At 34.7% G+C, this 16,609-nt stretch overlaps 3 protein-coding genes across 9 annotated transcripts; 1 reads left to right on the forward strand and 2 right to left on the reverse strand.

The window, feature by feature from the left end:
* Positions 1 to 1,198: 1,198 nt before the first annotated feature.
* Positions 1,199 to 8,135, reverse strand: Snx21 (Sorting nexin 21). 4 transcript variants are annotated; one of them, XM_022069380.2, is made up of 5 exons: positions 7,681 to 8,135; positions 4,940 to 4,990; positions 3,312 to 3,452; positions 2,302 to 2,453; positions 1,199 to 2,210 (listed from the first exon to the last, which is right to left on the reverse strand). In XM_022069380.2, exons 1-5 carry the CDS (start codon positions 7,685 to 7,687, stop codon positions 1,527 to 1,529), a joined length of 1,035 nt encoding a protein of 344 aa, XP_021925072.1. In that variant the 5' UTR covers positions 7,688 to 8,135; the 3' UTR covers positions 1,199 to 1,526. The 4 variants fall into 4 exon arrangements, with proteins under 4 accessions (XP_021925072.1, XP_021925070.1, XP_021925071.1 ...); XM_022069378.2 differs by lacking the exon at positions 7,681 to 8,135 and adding an exon at positions 7,510 to 7,672 and having other exon boundaries at positions 4,944 to 4,990; XM_022069379.2 differs by lacking the exon at positions 7,681 to 8,135 and adding an exon at positions 7,510 to 7,651.
* Positions 3,452 to 15,250, forward strand: LOC110832413 (mitochondrial import inner membrane translocase subunit Tim21). 4 transcript variants are annotated; one of them, XM_022069385.2, is made up of 5 exons: positions 8,219 to 8,646; positions 9,601 to 9,835; positions 10,466 to 10,565; positions 11,688 to 11,849; positions 14,665 to 15,250. In XM_022069385.2, exons 1-4 carry the CDS (start codon positions 8,418 to 8,420, stop codon positions 11,817 to 11,819), a joined length of 696 nt encoding a protein of 231 aa, XP_021925077.2. In that variant the 5' UTR covers positions 8,219 to 8,417; the 3' UTR covers positions 11,820 to 11,849; positions 14,665 to 15,250. The 4 variants fall into 4 exon arrangements, with proteins under 4 accessions (XP_021925080.2, XP_021925077.2, XP_021925075.2 ...); XM_022069388.2 differs by lacking the exons at positions 8,219 to 8,646; positions 14,665 to 15,250 and adding an exon at positions 3,452 to 4,096 and having other exon boundaries at positions 11,688 to 13,328; XM_022069383.2 differs by lacking the exon at positions 14,665 to 15,250 and having other exon boundaries at positions 11,688 to 13,328.
* Positions 12,688 to 16,273, reverse strand: LOC110832417 (transmembrane protein 231). Its single transcript, XM_087350616.1, has 5 exons — positions 16,105 to 16,273; positions 15,710 to 15,876; positions 15,478 to 15,606; positions 14,554 to 14,779; positions 12,688 to 14,113 (listed from the first exon to the last, which is right to left on the reverse strand). The coding sequence occupies exons 1-5, from the start codon at positions 16,241 to 16,243 to the stop codon at positions 13,848 to 13,850; spliced, it is 927 nt and encodes a 308-aa protein (XP_087206742.1). The 5' UTR covers positions 16,244 to 16,273; the 3' UTR covers positions 12,688 to 13,847.
* Between the last annotated feature and the right edge of the window lie 336 nt (positions 16,274 to 16,609).

Below are 16,609 nucleotides of genomic sequence, written 5' to 3' on the forward strand. Positions count from 1 at the left end.
AAAGTAAAACTACTTATGTTTCATTATATATATTTATTTGGTTATTATACATGTAAAACTACATCACCTTAAAACTTTTAAAACAGTACGAATATTAAAATAGTTGTATAATACATTAAAATAAATGTGAATACCTAAATCATAGATTGGTACATCCTGTGATGCGCTACTTAATTTATGTTTAAAAACAAAATAAAGCTGAACATATACTGATTATGTGGTTAGACAATGAGAGCTGAATAGATGCACTTTGTACTTCAAAAAAATACACATAGCAAATATTTTTCATTCTTCATAAAAAGAATATTAACCCACTGTTAACTAATATCAAGGTAAAGTTGTACTAAGTGAGGAAATTGTGTTAATACTAGCTTTGAAAAGACCTACAATTTAAGAGTAAAGCAGAACATTGCTTTAAATTTACAGGGGTTTATGCAAACCAGGAAAGAATTCACTACTGATTTTGACACATCAATACATACTGATTATGACTTTATATTGCAACACAATGGCATATACCTGTCAGTAGACCCAACAAGTACTCTAACCTAACCTACTGGTCACTGTATTATAGGGATTTGTATAAAGGCAGCAGTAACCAGCTAAAGTGTGTTTGCTGTGAAGCATTAAGATCAGTCTCATTCCATAGTTATCTCCAGCTAAGGCCATGCCATGGTTCAGTCGGTTAGTTGCCAACTTCTGTCTGCAGAGGCCAGGGTTTGCATCCAGAGTAGTCCTTGTGCAATATGTGGTAGACAGAATGGCACTGGAATGGGTTTTTCTGAAAGTCCTTCAGTTTTCCCCTGTCATAATCCCACTCCATATTCACTCGTGTATTATCTGGGAGCTGGCAACGGACCCATTAGCAGCCAAGTTCCATAGAGACATAGTCTCTGCTATTGACAATAATAATAACAACGGGTTTCCCCAAAACATAAGTAAAATGTTCTGCCTGAAACATGTACATGGAAAAGAACTATTTTATAATGATATCATTCTCAATTCTTATTTTGTCTAATATTTTAATTCATTTAAGAAAATACTTTCTGAACTGCATTTCTCTGTGGTTATACTTTTCCATGATGACCTAAATCATTATTTGATTCTTCTCATTTTTGTTTAATGTGAATCCAATACTATATACACATAATTTCTCTTTATGGCACACACTGTCATTTACCTTTCATATGAGTATCTGTAATGAAACAAGTTATAGATTTTATTGCATAATGCAACTGAACAACAAATTATATTGTAATATAACAATCTAGTTCAATATATGAATGAGATCTTGGGCTATTTATATACACTGGCTATAAGAATACTAAAATGGACTAGAACACTGTTCCTGCTATCAATTAATAAAATTCCCAATACAGCCACCAAAGACACCTATAAAACACTACAAAAACACCTACTAACTTTCCAGTAGTGGCGAAAAAATAGTAAAAAAAAGGCACAGATTATCTACAGCATCATGATAATTATGATGTTTTGGCATGTACGAAGCGGATAAGGAAATCCACTCATGTTTGGTCCATGGCCATTAAAGCATCCAACAAAGTTGGACACCCATCCACCTTAATACCACGTCTCTTGAGATCCTCAAGCCTGGCTTCTAAGAGTCGTTTGTCTCTTCCAAGTGACCACCACAGTCGGACACAGAGCTGTAAAAGAGGCACATAAAACTGAAGAAGGTCAGCATCACTGACTGCTTCATATCGCCTAAGAGCAAGATCTGCAAAACGCTCTGCTGATGTAGTGGTAGGATCAGCGTTGCAGGAAGCAACTAGGCGACACAATGTCAACATAACAACTGGATGCCTATCTGTGTAAAGTTTATTCAGAAGTCTGAAGGAGTTCTCCAACAATGGTATAGCCTGGTCATAACGTTGAGCCACCATCCACTGACGTGCTTCACGCTGTTCACGACCTTGAAGAAATGATGTTAAACATGATGATTCTCGCAACTTTTCTTCAGTAATTATGTGCTCCAACAGAGCCTCAAAACCAGCACTGCGCTCAGATATCACACCAGGAGCAAAATTACCTAACAACACCTTTTTAGGGAAGGTGAGATGTGTCATAAGTGATGGAAATTCATGTCGAAGTGATTCATACAGTTCAAGAAAATCAGAATAACGACGTTCAATCACAGCAGGATTTGGATCAGGTTGAATTCCATCCTTCCTTACCATTACAGTGTATGCCTAGAAGTGAATCATACTGACAATTAAATACACATAAAGAACACTAGGTCTAAACATAAAACATGAACCACATTTCATTCAGAAAACTAACCACATGCTTCTTCTCATTGTTCTGATCAACAGTTCGTGCTGACACCACTTCGAATTTCAGAGCAGGCCTCGTCAAAATTTCACCATTTGTTACATCAGTTGTGCCAGCAGAGTCTTCACCAATGGTGACTCTTGGTACTTTTGCCCATGATCCTAAAATGTTTCAATTATATTATACATATGAAGTTATGGTTTTTATCTCAGTATGATTTCTGTAATACATAGTATGAAAACAGGACTTTATACTGCACAGCAGATGAATGCGACAAATTTTGTTTGATGCTGTTAAAGAATATTATCCTAAAGACAATACAACATGGATGAAAGTGCACAGTTCTATTCAACCTGACATGACCAATGATGGGATGCAAGGAGGAAAAAGACAATCACCCTTGTACCCTTAGTGCCAATGCAGATGGGAGTAATAAGTTTAACTGAGATAGTAAAATCTACAAATCCTCGATGTTTTAAGAATTTAAACTCATCGATCTATGTCCATTATAGACATAATATGAAGGCCTGAATGACTACTGTAGAATTTGATGAGTGGATTAAAGACTTTAACAAAGACGAGATACATTGCAAAACGTTATAAATAAAAGTAAAATATATTTTTTTTCACTTTTTGACTTGCTGGTTTCAAAATCGGCGCAAAACGAGGGTTACCTCTGTGTGTGTGTGTGTGTGTGTGTGTGTGTATTTGGCAAGAGGGGACCTGGCAGGCCAAGAATCTCCTGGCTTCAGAACCTAAAAACTTGGTTCTCGATGTCCACTGGAGGGCTGTTTCAAGTAGCAGCCAGCAAAGCTCAAATTGCTTGCTGACTGCCAACATCCAGAACGGATAGGCACTTTAAGAAGAAGACATCAGAAATGAGGGTAATTATGCATTGCTGCAAAGACAATGATAAAATATAATTTCACTTGTAAAATTTGCTATAACTTAAAAAATGTAGACTGAACACTTTCCCCAGATGTTTGCCTCAGCTATTACAGTGCATAAAAGGACTTTACTGATATGTGCACCAGCTTGGCTATGGACTCCATGGGCTTCATTAAAGCTGAGAGTTCCTTGTCCCAGGCGAGTGTCAGGTTCATCATCTAATGCAAGTTTTTCAAGTTCTTCATGCACACTTTTTTTCTCTTCATTATTACCTGTATAGTAAAAGAATGAGATACAAAAAATCTTATCAGTTATAAAAATCATTCAAATGGCTGACTGATTTTTAGGTTATAAAATTATACTACTTCAAATGCATGAGTTATACTGTGTGAAATGAGATAGAAAGACGAATCATGAGTAGCTTTAGATTTAAGAGTTGGTTGTGCCTATTTTACTATGCCCACATTTGCTTTTAGGGACTGAAGAAAACAATCAATATACTCGGTAATCTAGCTGGGGTTCGGATTGGGTACTTTTCAAATGTAAGTGTACACACAGTGTAAGCACTACAAACAGCTCAGTGGGATTATTTTGTGTGATAATGTGTGCCTGAGTGGAGAGGAAAAAAAAATGTTCAAAATAAATAAGAGCAAGTGGAGTATTTCTCATGACCACTAAATGAGAATATGTATGAATTATCACTTAAAACTATTAAACATTGCCTGTTACATGCTAGTGCCTTAAGTGTGATAAATATATGATGTGTTTTCAAATTGACAGTCAAATTTGTCTCTTGATTATTTTCACTATTCCATCCTATTTAGACTCCACTGGCAAACAGCTGCTGTGACTTCTCAGGTACTATGATTGCTCAACATGCACAGTTTTTTAATACAGTCAACAGACCCCGTAACAGGTGAGTGAATTTTTTACTCAATCGATCAACTATTCATCAGTTAAAAATCCAATCTCATTGTGTCATTCTGTGGCCAAGAAAGATTATGTTTTGTGATGATATACCTAATCTCATGATTAGATGAGGAAATGGACATAACATCAAATAAATTGACTATTAACAAAAAATATAACAGGAATCAAAATTTGGCCCACATATTATATTATGTCAAAGATATGGCTCTTAGGTTCAGTTTATACTGATTTATACTTTATTTATAGTGAATTGATATTCACAGGTTAATAGAAAAATTTACACAAAAATGGTCTGCTGCTTTTCTTACTGTTTAATATCAACCTGCACAGGTATCTGTCCCTAATTGACAAATAACTAACTCAATTTTAATTGTAATATAAGGATACTGTCTGAAAAATAGAAGCAACCAAACAGTTGAAGCTACCCCTGTGCTTCATAACCACAGGACATTTTTTTCGTAATGGACTTTTTAATGGCAACTCTGCAAAGAATAAAAACCAACACATTTCGTTTTTGATAGAACTGGTTATCAGCATATTATAATTGATACCAAATTCATAATTATTTGCCTTTGAACAATGATACCAATAATTAATTTTTTGGTTTAAAGTTGATCCACCTGCACTGCTTAGTTACTGTCAAAAAATTATTCCGAACTTAGAAGCTAAACTTAAATAAAATTTTGTTATGATATTTACTTCACGCCACATGGAATATCTATAATGGTCTGTTCAAAAATGAGACTCTCCTCACTGGCAGTATATGGGAGACTTCATGTGTAGGGATGGTCAATGGAAGGTGTAGCATTTCATCAAAACCACTACTTACTTGCCATTGTCTGAAGCAAGTTCTGTTCCTCTTTGTTCAATGCATGAATTTCTGAAAGGGAAATGGCTATTACTAAACAGTTAACACAGCCCCACATAGTGCTACTACTATTACTATTAATAGAACTCTCTCTGCTGCTGCTGATGTTACTATTACTACTAGTTACAAAAGGAACTTTCTCAGCATGACTTAAATATTCAAAAGCTAAACCTCTGTATAAAAAGGTGAAAAATATTGTATTTCCAACTACAGGCCAGTTCCATTATTGACATAATTTTCCAAAATATTTGAGAAAATAATGTGTTCAAGAGTAACTGATTTTTTAAACTCTAGTATCAGCAAGAAGAACAATCTGAACTTAGAAATTGTCTCACAACTAATAAAGCTTTGCAGAAATTAAAAGATGAAATCTTATGTGCCTTGACAATAAAATGTGTGACTATGGAATATTATGACTGAGCTGAAGCATTTGATTGTATATCATTACATATTAAGAGCAAAACTCTATTGTTATGGAATTCAAGGTAAAACTAGACAATGGTTTAAGGCAATGTCGTAGGTAAGCGATAAGAAGCGAGCTGCATAAGCAGCATGGGGTGTCATATGAAGCGGGGAATCGCTTGTTGTGTCCTACGTGAGAGACTGCAATAGAAACACACGGCCTTCCTGCGCATGCCCCTTCCGTGTACTGCACAGGCAGAGCTTTCTTGCGCATGCGCCTTACTGGTAAGCGCGGCGACCTGCGCGAAAATATCGAAATATTTGATCTTGGACTTCGGTCGCTTTCCTCTCCTGACTGATTCGCTGTAACCTAGGACAGCGCTACACAAACAGCCAATTTGATATTTCCGCTTCACCCACGCAACTCGCATTTAATCGTTCACGTAGGACACCGGGTAAGTCAAAACTAAATGGGAGAAAACATGAAGCAGAAATTAAATTAAAACATGGAGTACCTCAAGGTTCAATACTTGGTCCTCTTCTTTTCCTCAAATATCAATGATTTACCCCCAAATCATCATATCTTACCCAAAGCCTGTATTGATGACACTATTTTTGATCATCCTGATAGCAACTATTTTCAAAATTCCATCAATGATATCTTAGCTAGCCTGAACAAATGGTATAAAGTCTATAAACTCACATTAATATTTATCAAAACAAACAATGAAATTTGCTACTAACAAAACAAATATTGTAGGATTTGAGGTTTTCACAGCAGTAAGTCTGAAAATGGCTGTCTTCTGGGATGCTGAGCTGTGTAAGTTAAACTGGAAAAACCATATTATTCCCAAACCAAGTTCAGTATGCTTTGCCATGAGGACAGTCAATGTCATGTGAAGATATCTTTGGGAGAAATTCAATAGACAACAAAGGAGTATGTAACATCTAAAACAAAATCATTAAAATAATGGCAGGGAATAAAAGAAGAGTCTCCTGTAGAGAACTATGTAAGAGATTACTTCCCATTCTGAGTGAACTCTTACTGTTATTGTGGACAACACGCAGATGTTTCAATCAAATTCTGACATACGCAGTACAAACACAATATGACTTCCATATGCCAAATGTTCTAACCTCACTAGTTATCAGAAAGGAACTTACTATGTAAGGTTCAAATTATTCAGTACTTTTCCATGCAGCATTACAATTTTAAATCATTATAAGGAAGTTGTCAAGTCTGCATTGAAAGATTATCTTTTATCATGCTCTTATTTTGTGCAAGAATTCTCTTCAAATAAAAATGTATAAGTACATGTAACGAACCACTTTCACATATGTACATAAAGTCTGACAAGAAATTTAGAGAGCTACTTCCCCATACATCCATTTTAGCATAATTATATTTTTTTATATGGAAGGGCAGAACTAGGCCAAATGCTTCTCACTTAACCCCCAACTGTTTAAAGAAGAGTATTTCACAGAGAATTATTTAAGAAATTTAATATATTCTGTAAGTGAATTCTTACTCTCATTACTGCCTTGTTCCATATCCTTGGTTTGTATTATGAAGGATCAATGGAATGTAAGTAAACTTTAATAAGCTGTCACTGAAATCAGACTGTGCATAAGGTGACTAGCAACAGAAGGTATAACCTTTCTTACTTACCTAAACCTAATCAGATTACAAAAAGTGGGAATGAGACATCTGGGAATAGAAATATTATGAACTGGAAGCGACAAATATAAGTTTAAAGGGGGGAAAATATGGCTTTACCTTATGTTCATGCTTATATACAATTCTCACATCATAAATGACAACTAGCTGCTGAGATTTACAATAAATATATGATTTAACAAAACGTATACAAGTCTAACAATATAAAGAAACTGCATCAGGTTTAAAAATTCTTCTTCTCCTTATATGGCTCTTTGCATGACCATGGCCTATGAACAATTATCGGCCACTCATCTTCATACTATAACAAGGATGAAGGACGAAGTTAAAGTGTTCCTTCAAAACAATATGGATAATATCCAAGACAATTTTTATTCAATTGACTCTTCACCATCGTCAAGAAGTTTTAGATTTGATAAACTTCATTCAATTAACATATTCACATACATACCTTTTGGCATAGTTTAAATGGCACAACACATGGAAAGAACCTACCATTACAACAACCATCTCACCAATTACCAACCCCTCATTTGTATGAAAAATCACTAGTTAAAATTACAAATGAAAGTGACAACATATGGATAGTCATCTATTATTAAAAATATCACCAATCACTCACCATTCATTTTCGTAAGAATTAAATGTAATACAATTTATAAGCTACACAATAAACCAGTGTGCGCTGATATAATAAAGTATACAACTTAATAAACACTCGTATTGTACATGACTATAATGTTATTGTTTGCTGTGTAGGTTTACCAAAGCTGTTGGTAAAACTTCTTCTTAAAAACTGAATTTCCCGCAATTATGATGAGAATTCGGAATTTCCAGGGCGATTTATAAGACTGGTCGGTATTTGGTCTAACGTGTCCATATTTTGGAAAACTACACAACGGTTCTTGTTTTCTTCTGCAAATTCATTAACCCTTTCAGGCCCTTCCGCTATAATATACAATAACACTGGGTTTCGTATGATTCTCAATGAATATTTACTGGAACAAAATTAAATAGTCCATCTTTGTGTTTTTACTGAAGAAAGAACTAAATGAACTAGTACTCCCTCCTTCTGCTGTGAACTTGAATAATTGAACGCTACTTCTTGTAATGTATACTTTCAGAACAGCTGAACATTCGAATGCAGCACCACTCCTTATGTTGGTATTATGATTATTAATTCGTGGACAGTTGTGACCACAGATAAACCAAGGATTTTATAGATTTCATGCTAAAGTGGTGTACTTACTGTTTTAAGGACATACGGAGGATTTAAGTGATCGCAGACTGTAGGTGTTATATTATAATATGCCTCCCATTACTTGGTTAAGCGATCGTAGGCTATAGTAAATTCCAATAATGTCAAAACTGATTGGGCCATTTGTTCGTCGGAATTGTCTTCCTTACCATAAAGTTACAATATTTCAAGCTTTATGTACAGGTGCAAGTCACACGGTTAGCATGGTGAAGGAAAATAAATGTAACCCACTTTCATATTGTAGATTTTACTGTTCTGAGAAAAAAGACGCTTCAAAATTAACGAAGGTGAAATCTACGGAAGTTGGAATATCAAAAACATTCAAACAGGGTTAGTATGAATGAACAAATGTAGGAATGAATGGTTGTGGTGTGGGCGCCTACGTTGATGTTTTATACATCTCCAGTAGTAGCCCAGTTTGTACGGCGAAATACAATATTTTACATATCAAGAATTCATGATGGTTTCAAAAAGAGCACCAACATTGTCAGTAAGTAGAAGCCTTATATAAAGAACTTCCCACACTTCATTAGTGTTTCTTTAGTAGGTTGGATTGGTTTCATTGGACAGCACCTGAAGTGAACCAGGTTTGCAATTTTATAATTGAAGGATGAGTCCTTGTGACTTTATGCAGACAGCTAAGGCAAATATCATGCAGTAGCTTAAGATGTTTAGGAATTTTGTTGGTCTGATTTCGTGAGCTATATTTTTCAGTATGTTGCTTGTCAGTAGACTGATGTATATGGGAGGATGCTTTCTTCATGTTTTCCAACCAAAATTGGAATTATGCTCTTTACTTCACTCTTTGTTTCTTCCAACCTCTTAGGTCCAAATATTTTCTCCAGTACCTTGTTCTCGGACACCATCCATAATCTTATGTGGAAATTCAACTAAGAGTATTAAGTTTTCCTATCACAAAAGAAAGTAATACAAAGTATGAAGATTTCTGTCTTCTGGGTTGTTGCGCTGTGTAGACTGGTCGATGTTAACCAACGTTTCAGAGGTCATACTGCCTCTGTCATCGCCCTGATGACGGGGGCAGTATGGATTGTAAAGATATATCAAATGTAGTTTAAGATCACCAAATAACTTGGCAGAAAATTATTTTATGTTTTGATTGAAAGTTATGTGTATTATACTGAGTCTTTGTCAGGCAGGTGTAATTTTTCAGATACAGTGATACTTCAGTTTTAAGCAGTTTAAATGTGAAACTTTCTTACTTTAATTGAAATAAAATATACTTTACTTTTTGAAATAAGAATATGACTTTCCATTTCTCTCTAGTGAAGGAAACAACAAAGACAGTTTCTTATTTAGGAGTTATTCTTGCTGGTGTTGGAGTGACTGCAGTGATATTCTATCAAGTTTTTCAAGAGCTGTTTTCCAACAAAAGTTCAAACAGTGTGTATACAACATCTCTTAAAAAGTGTTGTAAAGACCCAAGAGTAATAGATTCACTTGGTGAACCTATAAAAGGTTTTGGAGAAGAAACACGGAGAGGTAGAAGGCGGCATGTTAGGTATGTACGTCAAAACATAGGCTTGCCGATACATTTGAATGTGCATAATGGTTCCTCCTTATAGTGAGGAGCTTTGGGATTCTGATTGGGCATTTGGTGGCATTGTTCTGCGCTTTAACCATGTATTTGTTTAAAGTGTTCAAAGTAAATGCCAGGATATTACTTTGGAACAGGCCTACACCTAAATCCAGTCCTTCTCACCATTTAAGGTCATCTGTGTATCTGATTTGATGTTACTTAACATCTGTAGTTAAAACAGCATTATTAAATAACTTTGGAGTTAGTCACAATTTGTGTATATTAGAAGCTAAGTAGCCCTTAATTCTCTGCGCAGAAGGAACAGTGTAATAAGATGGCTCTGTTCTGGGTTGTTGCACTGTGTAGTCTGGTAGAATAAGTTTACTGACTTTTCTAAGGTCCTTACTGCCTCCATCATAAGGGTGATAGGATGATGACTCATCACCCTGATGATGGAGGCAGCAAGGACCTCTGAAACGTTGGTAACCTTCTACCAGACTTTTTGGTGCAACAACCCAGAAGACAGCCATCATCAGATTCACTGTTGTGAAAACCTCAAATCCTACTTAACAGTGAATAGTTTTTCACATTGTAGTTTATTTTGTTTTACAGCCATCTGTTTTATGAACGTGATGGTATCAACTTCCTAAGAATGAAATATTATATTCAAGGGAGCCGAAAGAGGGGCACAGTGCACTTGGAAATGCGTGAGGTGAAGTTCTGTTATCTGTTTATTAAATGGAGCAGCTTTGCAAATTAGCTGCTTTTAGAGTCTATTAAGAAAACTGAACTGGTCTTGTTTGCCATGGCATGTGGTACCAACACCAGCTGGCCATGTTATGGCAGTACATATTATAAACTGTAATATGTATTGAACTAACATAACATGCTGTCTTTCCAGCAGAGTTTGTGCAAATTTTAAGTGTTCATCTTGTAACATGTCTAGTAGCTTGAGGGAGAGTGATATGTTGTAACACTTTGAGTATAGAAACCTGCAAACCTAGTTGCCATAGAGCTCAAAATGGTGAAGCAGTAGGTATTTTTCTGTTTTATATATTCCTGTTTAATTTATATAGATAATTTGTTGTTTGTCATAATGCCTAACATGTCAGCTGTCTACTGACATGTATCAAATATAAAGAATATACTATAATCTTCTAAATTTGGCTCCCGCGCCGTAGCCGTGCGGTCTGAGGCATCATGCTTCGGACCGGCGATACAGAATGCGCGCTGGTTCGAGTCTCGGGGGAGAAGAAATTTTCTCATAAGCTTTTGACCAGTGTATGGGACTGGTGCCAACCCAGCATCATGAGGAAATTGGGGAGCTACGATGAGTAGCATAATCCGGTCAGGAAAGCTAGCAATGGCTGGGGGTTCGTCGTGCTGACCACACGTCACCCTATATCTGGTTGGATGATCGTTCACCTCTGCTTAGGCATGTGAACGTGAGGCCAGCAGTCAAGCTAGTCGGCTTTGGCTCTCTGGAGCTGTTACGCCACAGATTTAATTTAAATTTAATTTTAAATTTGGCATAGCACAAAAGCCAGTTCCTTGTACTCTCATTACTAGTGTAAGAATCACAGAAGCAAGGAACTTCCCACTGTAAATGTCTTAGTATCTGATTTATTATATCTATTTGCATGGCTGAATTTTTAGAAGTGTATTATCAAGTTTGAACAGATGTCTTAATCCACCAGTCATAAATATAATTTGTTTGTTCATTGTATCTTTTAATAAAGCTAATTAACAATTAGATCAGTGTCTATTTCACGAATGACTGCATGTATAATTAGTTCAAAGTTGATGTGAAGTAGTAATTCATTTTTTCTTACAGAATGATAAGGGAGATTTTGACTACAGATACCTCTTTGTCCAACTGGAAGATTATCCTAGAAATGTTATCATAATTGAAGATAATAGATATGACAAGCAAATGAATTTTGATAAGCCATTTGACATAGTATAGACTGATTTTTCTACAACTGCTGCCAATATTGTAAGTCATGGTTTTATAGAGGTACTGCACTTATTTGACTATAGGACAGCCTCCCTTAACAGTGGAAAGTTTTAATGAAAAATTAATTTATTACTTTCCAGATAAAAAACAAGATATTCTGTGACACAAACATATCTGGTTATTCATAATGGCCAGTTTTGGTTTATGCGATGCTTTTCTGGTTAAACTTGCACCTAGTAATTGTGATTCTTCCTTCTTCCATTGCTGAACATTTGTCTCAAAACTGTTATCTTCTGTATGTCACATAATTATTATTATGCTTAGATATAATCATCTAACATAAGCATAACTGCTTCTTCATAATGACCAGTTTAGGTAACGTACCTCAACCGCTGATTTGCAGTTGGCATCAAATGTACTTCTTGAAGAGTCTCTTTTCCTTCCATGATTGTGTCATGCAGTTTATTAATTTTTACCTAATAGATGCAGTCACTGTAAATACTTAGAGAGAGAACTCCTTAAAACAAATAACATAAATGATCTATAAATGTTCAGTAATGGCACTGATGCCATATATTATACCTACCTTAAGTCACCTCTTAACTACCAACACAAAGGATCAGTGTGTAGCCAAACAATAAGTAAAATTTGGCAACCATTGTATACCTTGAAAATAGCATAAAGTATTGACATAAAAATATTTTCCAAGTTATGCTTGAACCATTTGTTCCCGTTGCCTGAGGAAGAGTAAAGACATGTACAATTTCATGCCCACTGGATGTTACATTATGGAAAGTAGAGCCACAGGTCCAGAATTATGGAACTGGACAAATTGGAAGTGAGTATACTGTTAATAACAACAAAAATGCAGCAACTGTTACCCTTGAAATATGTTAATATCATTATTATACTTATAAACATGTACATTTCAAGATATTGTATATCACAGTTTCTGTAGGTCAGTTTTTTCCAGAAATCATTGCAACATATCTATTTTGTATGCATTTTTATTCGTTCACAAGTACAAGACGCACTTACTTTTAAATGAAAATTAAAGCAAGAAAGCCCTCGTCTTATAGTCTGATAAGTACGTATGATGTATAAGAAGCATTGTGTTGTGAACTATAAAGAAGTAGTTGGAGAATTTACTTTATGATTTCATCTTACAAAGCATACTGATCACAACATAATGATTCAGAAGTAATTTATTTGCACAACATATTAATAAATTAAGACTGACTTACAAAAGTGCCATGTACAATCATAGTTTTATATGAAATATGTGTTTTAATAGACATAATGACAATATTTTTAGATCATGTGTGCAAAATACTGATTTAGTGGGTAGTTATATCATTATAAACTTAACAGAATGTTTGTTAATTCCAATGTGACCTGGAGGAGAAATATGTGCTCTTCTCTGTATTTCATCATACCATATTTTGATCAATTTTGTATAAATGTCTGTACTAAAAACTGAAGCAAATTTCAGTTTGCTAAGCTGGTCATAATTGATAATTATGTCTCTGGTATCAAAACCTGAAGGTTCAATACTAATAACACCAAGTCATACCAGTTCTGGGCCATTTCCATTCACTTCCCATCCTGTTTCTCAGTATAACAAGCAGTAGCTTTATAGGTTTTCCCACAAAATTTCTACACGCTGTTCTCATCTCCCCATCCAAGCTCTATGTCTGACCCCTCACAACCTTGATTTCACTACCTTACCAATATTAAGGTCTCACCTGAGGCTTCATAATAAAACTATAAGAATGAGTATAAAGTTTGAGGCTCACCAATTTGTAACTTGACAAATCCTATTACTTTTCTTAGGTCCAAATTTTCTCCTCAGCATCTTATTCTCAAACATATTCAATATATGTTCTTCCCTCATTAAAAAATCACACTGTGTAAAAAGTATTTAAATGACATGGTCAAAGATGATACGAATTTAAATAGTATAGCGAATTATTTTATTTTAACAAATGGTCTGTGATCAGTTCTTATCAAAATATATTAAAAAGTTTTGTCTAGAAGTCAATAATCTTTCTTCCATGGTGTATTCTTCATACTTGTTACAAGTTGATTCTGAAACACAAAGGACTTCACTATTCTGAACACCCATACAGAAATGGCTAGTACTGATAAATACTGCATCCAAGCCCACTTCATAATTTGCCAAAAGCCTGGTTTGTATGATATTGTTTCTTCGGGATAGTGAATGATAACAGATATGAAGAAAGGTTCATCAGCTGGACGCCCTACCATCCACAACGGGTACACATTCGTCAGAATTGTGGAAACTGGAAAAGAAATTTCAATAGTATTTAATGCAAGTGAAGTTTAAATTGGTCCCTTTAATATTAAAGATTTCTCACCAACTATATGGCACTTGGAGTAAGATTTGCATTTTTTAACATTCAGGAAATAATAAATTTTTTCTATGAAATTTCTAGTTACGGTTACTGTTTTCAACATACTACTCAAAATCTGTATGAATTTTAAATCACTTACACGATTCCCAAAATTTAGCCACCATGATTATTAAATTGGCTACATAGGTAAATGTCAGAAGTTCTTTCCAGAATATCTTATTTTTAATAACAACTGTTTTTTATACATTACTTTTATGTAATTTTTTCAGCTACAATATTGTGCATTTTGCCTCTTAGAAAAATGTCAGTTATTTATCTGTTACGGCTTTATTCATGACTTTTGAAGTGTACTACCAATTTGTACTTACCATTTCTCTTTGCATAATCCTTCAGCAACGAATGGAGACTAAATGATCCAGGAAGAATACCTTCTATGTTTATCACTGATTTATTAAACCGCACATCTCTTCCACGATTAGGAAGGAGCTGCTTCTGTGTCAGCCTCAGGTCTGCCACCACATCAAAACGTGCACCAGGGAGGCTGGAACTGTGCTGAATCACACCTAGTGATTCCATTTGAAATGAACTCATTTTCTAAGAAAAGGAAAACTTGACAATAAAATATAGCAATATGAACTAAATAGCATTCTACTAAAAACTGTCTCAGGGGACATGAATATTTTTGCATTTAACACAGGTAATTATTTATAGATAAAATAATATTACAAGTTATACAACCTTTGCATTAATGCATTTATGATCAAAATCACAAGCCAGACTTTCATGTTGCATATGTACCCTGTACTAAGTATGAAGAACATTTTAAAACTGAAAATATACAGTGTAAATTTCTATCTTCTTCTCATGCATGAACTGGAGGGCATTCAGTGGTTCTGGGGTTTGTATTAAGAGTTTTTAATACTTTAATTGAACATGCTTTAATAAGGAAATTAAATGTTTTTAAGTATGTGTAAGTTCATAAGACAAGAATGAACAGTTTCTCTGACCACCAGAGTGTACCAAAAATAAGAATTTAAAGAGAATACAATATTTTTTACAATTATACTTTTTCAAAAAATATAATTAGTTAAAAAGAATCTACTGATTCTTACAAATCTACATCTATAAACCCCAAAAACATTAACCACCTATACAGACAAAACTATCAACTGACTCAATAAATGATTGGCACAAATCATACTTAGGAAACAAAAGCAAAATACAATTCTCTCCAATATACAATCTATATTAAATAATTAATGCTCAGCAACAGAGTGAAAAAATTTTCTTACGTAAAGTCTGTAATCAAAGAGAAGAAAGAGTGTGACTCCATGTGCAGCTTGATTCTGCAGAAGCTGAACTTGAATTTCAAAATACAATTCATCATGCCTTCCGTCCCTGTTGTTGTCCTCTTCTCTTGACTGGATAAACAAAATCCACACTTTAAAACATTACACTGCAAAAGCAAAAAGTAAATGCATAAGCAAACTTAAAACTAAATACCAAGTTTAGCAGTAACAGTACCTTAATCATGGTGCAGTGATTGTGTTTCTTCATAATTTGACTGAAATATGCATAACTACTACATATGATAGGGGCCTCCAACTTGTCAGTTTCAACAATTAGTAAGTATTCATGCTTGAAATGGATATCTGGTTGCTCTCGGTATGAATCACTTTTTACCCAGAAACCTATGTAAGAAATATAGTATATGACGAGCAATTTAGTAACTTTATGCAACCTATGTTACTGTTTTGTAAAGTAAGAAAATATCCACTCAGGTAAATCTTAATAAATGTCTCAGTAAGTAAGGTTTAGCGTCATTATTATTAATTTCGCAGAACTATAAATTATAGATTGCATTTAGTCACATGGTTTGAGCATATTTATTTTACTAATGATGCATTATGTTACAATACCATGGCTTCTATAAGCAATTAGTAAGGGTGATACAATGGTCAAAACAAGTATTAGAAAGAGAAATAATGTAGCTTTAGAGCAAACTGCACTTTTGTATTCATAACGAATACATTCTGAAAACACCGTGTACACCGCCATTGTGAAACAAACCACATGTAGCGTTGCCAACATAGGCCTAAGCCAAGGATGTAGAACAGGTCATAGCACAAACACAATACTTGTTTCTAGTACAAATATAAATACATAGTTATAACAGCCATTTAGAGATGTTTGAAACTACAGTATTACATCAAAATAATCATGATGAGAAACCATCATCATTATCGATTTTTATGTTAGAACCTACGTGGAATTTCATGATAAATGGCAGTGTTGGTAAAATTTGAGGTTCTATCCGCGGCGAGTATGAAGATGGCTGTCTTCTGGGCTGTAGTTTAGTGTAGTGCGGTGCAAGTTTATCATCGGCGGTACTGGCCAGAGGATAGTCTTGTTCGGCACTAATGG

This window comes from Zootermopsis nevadensis, unplaced genomic scaffold, assembly GCF_977971745.1.
Source record: "Zootermopsis nevadensis isolate Lab colony 2312 unplaced genomic scaffold, Znev_1.0 Znev_ptg000017l, whole genome shotgun sequence".
In the NCBI taxonomy this organism is placed as follows: domain Eukaryota; kingdom Metazoa; phylum Arthropoda; class Insecta; order Blattodea; family Termopsidae; genus Zootermopsis; species Zootermopsis nevadensis.

Bases quoted from the DNA above. Each gene is read 5' to 3' on its own strand.
- Snx21 (XM_022069378.2), bottom strand. From the start codon at position 7,568: ATGGTTGTTGTAATGGTAGGTTCTTTCCATGTGTTGTGCCATTTAAAC. The intron at 4,991-7,509 runs GTATGTATGTGA...TTTCCCTTTCAG, and splicing joins CATTTAAACTATGCCAAAAG to AAATTCATGCATTGAACAAA. The intron at 2,211-2,301 runs GTTAGTTTTCTG...ATTCACTTCTAG, and splicing joins ACAATGAGAAGAAGCATGTG to GCATACACTGTAATGGTAAG.
- LOC110832413 (XM_022069385.2), top strand. From the start codon at position 8,418: ATGTCAAAACTGATTGGGCCATTTGTTCGTCGGAATTGTCTTCCTTAC. The intron at 8,647-9,600 runs GTTAGTATGAAT...ATTTCTCTCTAG, and splicing joins ATCAAAAACATTCAAACAGG to TGAAGGAAACAACAAAGACA. The intron at 9,836-10,465 runs GTATGTACGTCA...TTTGTTTTACAG, and splicing joins GGTAGAAGGCGGCATGTTAG to CCATCTGTTTTATGAACGTG.
- LOC110832417 (XM_087350616.1), bottom strand. From the start codon at position 16,243: ATGGCGGTGTACACGGTGTTTTCAGAATGTATTCGTTATGAATACAAA. The intron at 15,607-15,709 runs GTACTGTTACTG...TTGTTTATCCAG, and splicing joins ATCACTGCACCATGATTAAG to TCAAGAGAAGAGGACAACAA. The intron at 14,780-15,477 runs GTAAGAAAATTT...TCCTTTTCTTAG, and splicing joins TCTTTGATTACAGACTTTAC to AAAATGAGTTCATTTCAAAT.